Genomic DNA, 11,793 nt, shown 5'->3' on the forward strand with positions numbered 1-11,793 from the left:
GGAACCACTGTACTAATGGCGCTTTTTCCACCGCAGGGCCTCGCTCGGCTTAGTAACGGTTTGGCTAGCCTCGTAGGCCTTGTTAAGCCAGGCTCACTTTATGCTGCGTTTCCATTACAGTTTAGGAACTGGGGCAGTAACTATAGTAACGCAGTGTAGGTGGAGCCGTGACGTTATCTTCAATGAGAACCACAGAAAACCAACATCAGCCGTTAGCTGTTAGCACTCAGAGCTCACAGCTCCTCATATCTGTTCAGAAACTAGACAAAGTTAAACAAGTACAAACCACAGACTGTCTGTGTCATGGCGAATACAGTCGCTGGTTTATTTATGTCTGTATAGGCCGTTGTTGTGAGTGTGGACAGTCGAAGCATATCAGGGTTGCCAACTTTGGGTACCTGGCTGGAGTGAGATTTTGATATCACATATGCGCACTAAATGACTGCTATCGTGTCAGTAGCGGGACCTTAGCATGTATATATAGGATATATACAATATATACAAATACACAATATTGGACACAGACTATAAAGGGCACAAAGTTTCATTCACTAATGTAATCAAACACATGTTTGATTCCACTGTTTTATGTGTGCATAGGCCTGTCGCGATAAGCAATTCATTGACTTATCGTACGAATAAATAAAAATGAACTCCATAACTTTTTCTGACCTCGATACATTACATTTATACATGGGATGTGACTAGCAGTTTGAAAGGATGTACTTGAATTATTATTATATATTATCATTATGTCAGTGGTCTAAAATGGTCATACAACGGTGCCGACAATATTATCGTTTATCGCAATAATTTCCGGGAAATGTATCCACAAAATTAATTACGTGAGAGGCCTATACATGAACACACAACACAAACAAATCTACAGACTTACTCCAAACTGCCATAATATTAATTAACACACTCTCACTCTCATATACTCTTTGACTCTATTTTGGCCTAGTAGAACAATAAGCAGCAGACTTTTACTTTGTTATCATTTCTACTGGATCTAGATCTGCGCATGCGCAATACGGGTCGGGGATTGACCAACCGGCTCCCACTGCTCTGCTGTCTGTTAACGTTGTTAAGAGTGGTGGGGGCGGATCGACAGCTTGAACAGCGGTCAACTCAACATTGTAAATAACCAACCAAAAACGATCGCCGGTTCATCTTGTTTTTGGCGTGAGAATAGTTTGGGCAGCGTGAGAGCGTGAGATTGAGAGTGACAGCGTGTGTCACACGCCAGATGCGTGAGAGTTGGCAACCCTGGCATATACTTACTGCGTTAGCTTAGTTAAAACACGCATTTTAAAAGGTTTTTCGCCTGCCGTCTGTCTGCAGACTTGTCAAAGCATTAATTCATGGTTTTTACTAACCGGTATCAGTATGTTGTTACTACTACTTCATCGGCATCATTTAGAAACGTGTATTACAATTAACACGGTCAAATATGTTCATTTTGTTGGAGTTTGCCAGCGATTCTCTCTCTAGTTTAGCATACCAACGGTCGTTGGCCCGGAAAGAACCTCCATTTTGGAGAGCCAGAAAACTGTGAAAAAGTACCCGCTAGCCGGAACTACGCCTAGTGGAAACGCAACCAAAAATGGGCCGGGCACGGCACACTTAAAGCGAGCTCCGCGCTGTAGTGGAAATGCGTCATAAGTGTGGTTAGTGAGCTTAAAAGGTGCTTGCAGGTGTATTTTGTAACTGCCTGCTAGCAATAACTACATATTAACCCGTACATACATAGGTGGTATCAATCTTCACATATTACTCTTTGACTGCAAAATCAAGTTTACTGCTAAGCTGCTAAAAAGTAAAAACCTCTCTTTCAGTCAAGTGAAAGGCAAAAATGATAAATGATAGAATTAGCAATTCCTAAGAGATGAATGAAGTGTACATGTGACTGTGATTCTTGGCTGTAGGCCGCAGTGTCTGGTGCTGACCGGTCCTCCCAGCAGGAGACCAGCTCTGGTGGACCTGTCTCCTGTCTCACAAAGAGCCTCAGTCTCATGATGTGTGGCAGTGTGGAGACTGTGAGTCCACCCCATCATGCACGCACACACACACACACACCCACACACACACACACACACACACACACACACACCACACACACACACACACACACACACACACCACACACCCACACACACACCACACACACCCACACACACACACACACACACACACCACACACACCACACACACACCACACACACACACACACACACACACCACACACACACACACACACACACCTCATAACATTACATATTGATGATGTAAAAACACAAAAACAATATGTTTTTAAATACATTATTATGAAATATACTTAAGTAAAAGTACTCATTGCAGAACAAAAATCACATTTGAGAAGCTGGAACTGTTAAATGTTTTTTACGCAACAATACTTAAACAATTAGTAAGATTACTGCCAATTTTCTGTCAACCAAGTCACTTTTTTAGGTGTACTTAAGTATAATGTTGGAATGTTAACGCTAAATAAAAACATCATATTTGTATAATTCGCTTGTGTGTTAAAATCTGAATCTGTAAAGTAACTAGTAACTTGAGTGCATGTACGTAGTTACCTCCCACCACTGTCATACAGTCGATCCAATCATTTTCCATGTGACCCTGTCCCTCAGGCTGGTCCCTCCCCATCAGTACTGCAAGATGCGAGCTGTGAAGGTCATGTGCCTGGTTGAACCAACGGAAGGTCAAGTCATTCTACAGAGGTGTGGCGGCTGCAGATCTACGGTCAGAGTTAACATTCTGCTGCGGTGGGATTTCACCTCATCTGTTATATTCTAAAGAACTGTCTCCATCTACTGAACTGTGTCGGCCCACTCATGGTGGCGTGGTAACTATAGGTCAAAATTCTTTTCAGAACAAAACACAGTAGACAACCAGCTCCGGACCAATCGACAATCTTAGAGTTGACAAAATGCGGTGCGGATGCGTGCTGTGAAAGTCTACGGCATTACATTACATGACATGTCATTTGTTATACGCTTTTATCCAAAGCGACTTACATACATTCAGTACTGTGGACAATCCCCACAGGAAACATTTTAGGTGAAGTGTCTCAGGGACACAACGACATGCTGACTGCAGTGGGACTTGAACTTGCTATCCCCTGATTCCACAGCCTCCCCACCTATGCCAGAGCCAGCGGCCCACCAAAGGCAGCAGCCCACCAACAGCAGCGGCCCACCGGGAAAAGTCCCGAATCTCCCGATGGCCAATCCGAGCCTGCTCACACACACAACTGAAACCAAATTCATTTACAGACATATGTAAACATCTCTCATACACACATGTGAAATGCTCTCTCACACACACCACAACACACACCACACACACACACACACACACACACACACACACACACACACACACACAACAGCATTGCAGTCGGGAAGAAAAGCAATGTGGAGCGGAGCTCACCACTTCATTAATAGTTTAACCGTGACACTTTTCGAAATCCCGTTTGTGTCCCCCCACTTTACAAATAGGCCTATGTTTAGGAGCACACAGCCTCTGTGAGAGAGAGAGAGAGAGAGAGAGAGAGAGAGAGAGAGAGAGAGAGAGAGAGAGAGAGAGAGCTGACATAGAGACTCTATCTCTCTAGAGCTGCACCTTCTCTCTCTCTCACTCTCTCTCTCTCTCTCTCCTCTCTCTCTCATCTCTCTCGCTCTCTCTTATCTCTCTTCTCTTGCTCTCTCTACATCCCTCCTCTCTCTTTCTCTCCTTCTCCTCTCCTTTTTGATTCCATTTCATGTTTTTAAAGCTAGGATAGACGCTATACAATCAGACATATTGGTTGTCTGTAAATGCTACTAGTATATACAAACTGTAGTATCATATAATGTCCTTTGTTTTCTGTCATGTTGTATTAATGTTTGGAACTAATTGAAGCAGGTCACCATTGTAAAAGAGGTCTATGATCTCAATGGGTTTTATCTGTATAAATAAAGGTTTTGAATTGAATTGAATTGAATCTATTTAATATAGCCTAGTTGTAAGGAATGTAGTAAGAAATCATTCCAATGTGATTAATAGAATATGCATAAATAAAAAGAAAAGAATGCTAACTAGGTAACATAAGATAAGAATAAACCAGTTGAAATGCGTGTTATTGGTTGTGATCATATTCTAAAGATGTTTGGATTATTGAAAAGTATACGGCTCCCTTTCATCTGAGTGTTGAGAGCTGTATCCATAAATTCATGTTGTGCTCAAAGTGCACCAGATTGATGCATTTCACTTCAACTTTTAAAAAAGGTCCACCCCCAAAAAAAGCAGGTTAAAATAATTAAATTGCAAACATGTTCTTTTAGTAAACACTGCAAACGGGTCCCACAGACCCAAACAGCACACAAAGGGTTAAAGGTCAGCATATAAATAATGTTAAAATGTGCTAAATATATACACTGCACAAAACAACAAAAGCAGAGTAAAAAGTAGCTCACGACTTGTTTTATTTTTTTGAAAGTAGCGCTGATCCTAAAAAAGGTTGGTGACTCCTGCCCTAGATTATGTTCATCCCATCTATAGTACACACCCCACTATTCAACAAAATGTTAATGTTGGTGGAACACATTTTTCAGTGTCTATTCTTTGTATATTCACTGCAGTTATTCTTGAAAACCAGTAGTCCGAGACAGTGTTTACAGCTTAAAACGGTTGTTTTAATAAAAATGTGGTGATGATTAATGGGTTTTGTGTTCATTTAAGAGCAGTTAAAACAGACCGGATCCAATTTGAGCGGGAACACCAAAGTAAGGGGGGAGAAATGAACACGACAGCAGGGTTAACAATTAAAAAACAAACACAATCCAAAGTCTGAACATGTAGCATTGTCTTCTTTTCATTTGTTGCTGACGTGAGTTAAACAGAACTGGTGAATCTCTCAGAGGGCCTGAGAGGTTGAACATGCTTTGTGACACAGACCTTGTTTATCTCTTCTTCTCTTGTTGCTGTCTGTCCACCAGGGGGCAGGTACTGGGTCGTATCAAGCCAATGTTCTGCTGATGGGCTTCAAGAAAGATTGGCAGAGTGACACACCTCAGGCTGCAGACAACTACATAGGAATACTGCAGTGAGTCCAGCGAGGATCCATTCACCTTGTTCTGTGTGCTAGTATGGCCGTAAGGGTATTTAATCCACGGCAAGTTCCAACACTAGTTGTACTAGTGTAAGCCAGTAGCGTGGCGTGGGGAGAAAATGAGGGGAAGCCAATAATACGTCCTTTCTTTTGGGTCGGGGGTGTGGTGGTCAATGTGATAACGTAACCAGATGAGTGATTACAGCACTCGGTATCATTTTACACACATTTGTATCAGATGCAGGACTTACACACGCCTGTTATCTAACCGACAGGGTCCGCACGCACTCTCCAGCCCAAACTCTAATAAGCATTCATTCACAAACTAAATCAGGAGACCTTTAACGTTTTACGTCCGATTCGCTCCTCTTTCCCTCGCTGTACACAGCTCTAGTTTGGGCATTGGCCTGTATTCAGATTGTATTTTAGATGCTGCTGTAGCAGAAGTTTAGTACAATTATTTTTGATGAAATACTCCAAATCTCCACCCTCCATAATTGCACTTGCTTCAGTTGCTTGCTACTTTCTAACGGCGGTGAGAGTGATGCAGTGACGCTATCTATCTTCTATCGACTTAGATTATGATTCGAAAATTATAAAAGTAGGGTCGACAGGTGGATATTATCCGACTGAACAAAACGTGCATTTAACTAACAGGTTCGTTTTCCACTGACCTTATTTCGAGCTATTTTCCTAAATCCTATGGAGAAATCCCATTGCTTTTTTGTCGAGGGAAACCGAGCGCAGCTTACTACTTCCGGGTTTTAGGATGCGTCACTGCAACACTAAGTTGATGCGATTTGATTGGATTGTGAGGCAAGGGAAGCCAGTCGCCTCTGGCTTCCCTTGGCATGGCCCTGACTAATCACAGGGTTGGCAGGGGCAATGACGTGAGCCTCATCTGATTGGTCAATCCCTCCATTTTTTTTTCACCAAGGGAAGCCAATTTCGGCTAGCCTCCTCTCGCAACAGAGAGTGCAATCTACTGTTTCACCATAACATCTAGAGGGGCGCTGTTTCACTCTTTGTAAAATACTCAATGAGAATGGGGGGAGAGACGGGCCGGCAGCAACACACAGCAACGAATTTCTGAAACTAAACGTTGTGTTTTTATTTATTTATTTAAATTATACTACACTCCGAAAAAAACAGGGAAGCCTGGCTTCCCTTGGCCTCCAGGAGAAAACGCCACTGGTGTAGACAAAATGCTCATTAGTTAACTAGTAGGAGTGCCCTTTTGACTTTACTTGTTGACAAGTTGTTGAATAGGTTAGCTAGCTTAGGCCAAAATGTTAACAAGCATAATCCAATGATTCATCAGTGATTTTGGATCTATCTAGTTAACTAGTGCAAATAATGTATGCCAATAGTTAACGTGTCTGCTTATTTTCTGCTTCATTTTTTACTAGTTGACATGTCAGAGCTTTTACAGCTCGCTAGTTAACTTGACTGTTAGTGTCACTCACTCCAGAGGTCCAGAGGGCCACTAGTTCATCAAAAGCTGACTAGTGGGACTTTGGTGCTATAGTGCAGCTCCTGGCGGCTTATGTAGGAAACTAGTCAGACAAAAAGTGCCACTTGTTGCTGTAAAAGAGTGACTTGTAGAATTATTTGTTCAACTAGTAAAACAGAGTGCTAATCTAATGTGACCAAATGTCTAATAAGTTGTCAACAAATAGCTAACTTGTGTACGCTGCCATCTGATATCAAGAATATGGAATAAATACTCAAACGGCTTGCCATATACTTGTGTGTGTGTGTGGTGTACTTCTGAACGATGAATCATATTTTTTATAATAAAGCTTTTCTGTGTGTTTCAGTGATGCCTTCGACCTGCAGTACGGAGTGTGTATCCTGAGACTGAGGGAGGGGCTGGATGTCTCTCACACAGCTCAGTCACATAGTGAGAGCCTGGTTTCTCACTCAGGGGGGGAGCACAATGACAGTAAACTCATGAATGACCTGCTGCTGCTGCTACACTCGTGTTAACTAATGTCCACATCCATCTATTATCATTATCATTTACAAACTTTATATTAATCAATATGTAACAAGTGACACTGTTTTTATTTCAGTTAATCCAGGCTTTGATGAAGGACACAAGAGTACACCTGTCCCTTCCCGGATTCAGACAAGAACTTCATGTTTGTATATCCATTATCATATCTTCTGGAGGTATATAGGATTGTGGGGAAAGAATGGAATGGGTAAAGGCGGGAAAAGGATGCAATTCTAAAGTCAGGGGGGGTTCCGTCCAGATTGATTACAGGCCCCAGCAACAAGAATCAGCCATAGGAGGAGTTTTTGCATACGATTTAACAGAAAGGCTTGAAGTGTGAAGGAAGGGAAGGATAAAGGGATGGGGAAAGGATGAGGTAGGAGAGGAGAGTGGATGAATGGAAAGGAAACAGAGGGTTGTGTCTAGACTTTAGAGAAGTTTAAAGGATGATGAGAGAAGTGTTTAAAGAGGCCTGAAGTTAACTAATACATTTATTTTAGTAGTAAGATCAACTCTAAAAACATGTTGTTTGATTGAAGTTCTGGATGTTTAAGATAAGATAAGAAGATAATAATTACTTTATTGATCCCAATTTGGGAAATGTTTGTGTTGCAGCAGCATAAAAAGACAAGGCATTGTACATTAGAGAAATTAAATAAACAATCCAAAATGTAAACATCTCAAATAGAAATAAAATAGCATTAAAAAAAGTAGAAAATATACATGTGGAAATACAAATTGACAGTAAAGAAAATATAAAGCAGGACGTTATATATACATTAAGTGTGTAAGGAATGGAATATTAACTAGAAAATGCATTTCCTGCTGAAAATGCGTGTGAATGCTGTAAGCCGAGAACATTTGTTGCTGAATTTGGCTGAAAAGGCAGAAAAAGCTGAATATTTTAATAGCTGAATGCTGTGTGTAGCTGTATTTAGCTACATGCACCAAGTAGGCCTAAGTGTGTTGATGAACTTAGAGGAAAAATGCAGAAAAGTGCAATTATTTGGATTAAATTGTTAAAGCTCAAATACATTGCACTGACTGTTGGAAAACTTGCTGTGTCCGATTGGTGTCCGATTTAGTTAAGCGCAGTGTCAGAGGTGGGAGGAGTACTCAGATCTTGTACTTGAGTAAAAGTAGAAGTACTCAGATCTTGTACTTGAGTAAAAGTAGAAGTACCAGAGTGTAGGAATACTCTGTTACAGTAAAATTACTGCATTCAAAATGTTCCTCAAGTAAAAGCAGAAAAGTATTATCATCAAAATATAGTGAAAGGAGCGACAGTAAAAGTAGTCGTTGTGCAGATTGGTCCATTTCAGAATAATATATATGATATGTTTTATAATGATTGATCATGAAAGTGTTCTCAAAGCTGGTAAAGGTGCAGCTAGTTTGAATGACTTTGTAGACTGCAGGGTAGCTTGTGGATTTACTCCAGGTGGAACTAAAGTCTGATTTAACACTTGATTAGATTTCACATCATTCATCCACATCTGTAAAGTAACTATTAAATACATGTCCACACATAGTGGAGTAAAAGTACATTATTGACCTCTGAATTGTAGTGGAGAAGAAGTACAAATTAGCAACAAATGAAAATACTCAAGTTAAGAGTATTCCAGTCCATCAAAATGACCAAGTACTTAAGTATAGTACTTGAGTAAATGTACTTAGTTACTTTACACCACTGCCCAGTGTTGACTTGACTAATTACCATTAAGTCTGTTAAAGTACAAATGTGGGACGGAAGTTTTGAGTTATGAGATCATGCGTTAGGGGGGGCACCCTGGTCTGTCTGTCGTAGAGAATTAACAGACAAACTGTCTGAATGTGCTGGTTATAAATGTGCTTGGGAGGTGATAAGAGTTGAGTTGAGTTGGGTCCTGCTCCCGAACCTAAGTTAACTACTTAACCTTATTTCTTAAATGTATCATGGCAAATGGTAAAATCTACTAAACCTGACCTGAGTGGCCCTTAAATCTGGGGAAATTAAAACTGTCAATGGCACTGAATAGAACATGTTTAACATTTGTGAACTTAAAAACCTGCTAATCCAATTAACCGATTTCATTATAATGTAAAAAATTACTTTTGTTGTACATTCAAAATTGTTTGCAGCTTCTGAATTCATTGAACCAGGACCTCAGTTGAGTACAGTGTTCCAGAAAAAACAAGGGAAGAAGACTATCGATGTGTACTGGCTGTCTGATGACGGAGGTATGAACATCTATCCATCACATCTTCTTCTTACGTCAAGAATATTATCACAGGGTGTGTGTGTGTTAACCAGGTCTGACCCTGCTTCTGCCCTACCTGCTGACTCGGAGGAAGCGCTGGGCCAGATGTAAGGTCCGAAGTGTTTGTGGGGGGGGAGACAGAGCAGAAGGACGAGCAGAAAGAGAAGTAAGTACTTTGATTTAATTGTGCCTTCTAGATGTAAACAGATGGTGACGACGACTATGACGACTGAAAGCCCCAGACAGTGACAGTGAGTGAGTTAACAGATATATGAGAAGTAAAGCAGAGGTCAAGCAAGCAAAATAATATACTTACTGACGGTACATATGATCATAATCATTAATACCTCCAGTTAATTAAAACCAGCAAAACTTATTTTGTGGCAACTAAGGAGACAGAAACAAGGTGTTTAAACAACTCACATATACTCCACTGAAACAGTTGACATGGCAACATTTTCCAATAATACTTGTTTACACATTCAGCAGAGCCTTGCTAGGAGAAATGTTAGTCGTGATTTCAAGACCACCGCAGGGGTTTACAAATGAGAAAACCTAATTGTACATACATTTACATTCTCTTCTCAGGGTGTTGGCACTGATCAAGAAATTCCGCCTTGGTTTCCATGACGTTGAAGTGCTTCCTGACATCTACCAAAAACCCCAGCTGGAAAAGTAAGGCTGCCACAAGTTGAGAGAATGAAGCAAAGCACTGACAACAGGGAAGAGATCTGCCTTGTGCGATTTGAAATGTGATGATTCATGTTGAGCTGGGTTACCATCTTTGAAAAAGCAAAAATTCCATGGGGAAAAGATGTATAGATACTGTAGAGTTAATGATGGATCAGATCCTAAATGATACAGTATAACACCCAAGGCCTTTATGTTCACCAGCTCTTATAAATTGTCCATATTTGACAAAACAAAAACATTGAAATTGCCAGGAAAAGTGTTTAAAAAACAACAGTTAAAAGGAAGGAATTAATTAATTCAGACTTGTTTTACTGTAGAACTGTCTGCAGTTACTCATGTTCCTGGTTTGTCTCTGTGTGCTTCAGTGTTCATCAGTTTGAGAATATGGTGGGTCGCTTCAAGATTGAAACTAATCCCAAACAGGACTCTGATTGTGATCTACTAAGACAGGAGGAGCTGTCGATGATCACTGACCAGGATCTGGAGAGGAACAGGGCCAAGGTTTGACACACACACACACACACACACTCCAAACATTACAAACATTTTCCCCCGTCTTTTTCTTTAAATGTTGTACTTTCTCTGCGTGATGCAGTCTCTTCGTCAGATTCGTATAAATGAGGTTCTGCAGGATTACTCCAGAGAAGCTGCTCTGATTGTTATGTGAGTACGGTCATTTTTATTTTTAGTCCATGAGTTCTTCTTTATTACAAAGAAGACAATGCAGAGTTACTACATGGCTCTTGATTCTTAGCCTGCCAGCATACACAGGCCCAGTATAATCACTTTGTCTTTAAGTATTTACTTATACATTTTGTATTTCATTAGAAGTAGTAACAAACTGTTCGTTATTAATTTGACTCTAATTACTACTGACAGCACCATGCCAGTGGGGAGGAAAGGGGTGTGTCCCAACACTCTCTACCTGGCCTGGCTCGACTTCCTGTCTCGAGATCTGAGAGCTCCCATCCTATTGGTCAGAGGAAACCAGGAAAACGTCCTCACCTACTACTGCCAATAAATGTCTCCATGAGAACAGTATACAGCTCTGGAAAACAATAAGAGACCACTGCAGCATTATCAGTTTATCTGGTTTTACATATACTGTATGTGCTTGAGTACAATGATTTTTTTATTTTTATTATTCTATAAACTACTGACAACATTTTTCTGTTTTGGAATTCAACAGTCACTGACATGGATTGGCTGCAGAGATTGAGATGTAAGAAACAGTTGGAGTGGTCTCTTCATTTTTTCAAGAGCTGTAGATACTGAACCTCAAAGTATAACTCTTTAACATTGTGACAATTTCAGATTAATGTATAGATTTAGACATGTCGATGCCTTGATGACTAAAGATGATCATCTAATCCTTATATTCATTAATGATTCCTTTAATCACCATGTTCTGGACACTTAAACCTGTTGATGATGCACACATTAAAGAAAACATTTAAATTGATAGAAAAAAACGGTTTTATTGAAGTGCTGTAATTTGTATGTCATCTTATTTGCCAAACCACTTTGATTCGATTTTCAGCAGTATTTTTATTTTCACATCCGAAGCCTCAAATAACCAATAAATATGATGGTGTGTTCTTTGGCTAGGATAACTGGATATTGGTTGAGATCCTGTGCAAGTCAATGTATGGCTCGGCTGATGTAACATCACTGATACAACTTCAATAGATTAAAAAGAGGCTACGTAGGCTACTGTAGTTGCTTTTACAAAGCATGTAGGCTAC

General features: G+C 40.3%; 1 protein-coding gene across 1 annotated transcript in view; it reads left to right on the forward strand.

Moving 5' to 3' along the window:
* slc12a3 (solute carrier family 12 member 3) overlaps positions 1-11,471 on the forward strand; it is a 58,846-nt gene extending 47,375 nt beyond the window's left edge. Inside the window, 7 exon segments of the mRNA XM_034227076.1 lie at positions 9,237-9,335; positions 9,409-9,473; positions 9,475-9,521; positions 9,944-10,030; positions 10,414-10,549; positions 10,644-10,711; positions 10,928-11,471. Coding sequence (XP_034082967.1) covers positions 9,237-9,335; positions 9,409-9,473; positions 9,475-9,521; positions 9,944-10,030; positions 10,414-10,549; positions 10,644-10,711; positions 10,928-11,069 — 644 coding nt within the window. The 3' untranslated portion in view covers positions 11,070-11,471.
* The last annotated feature ends 322 nt before the right edge of the window (positions 11,472-11,793 follow it).

Source organism: Gymnodraco acuticeps, unplaced genomic scaffold, assembly GCF_902827175.1.
Source record: "Gymnodraco acuticeps unplaced genomic scaffold, fGymAcu1.1, whole genome shotgun sequence".
Taxonomy (NCBI): Eukaryota; Metazoa; Chordata; class Actinopteri; order Perciformes; family Bathydraconidae; genus Gymnodraco; species Gymnodraco acuticeps.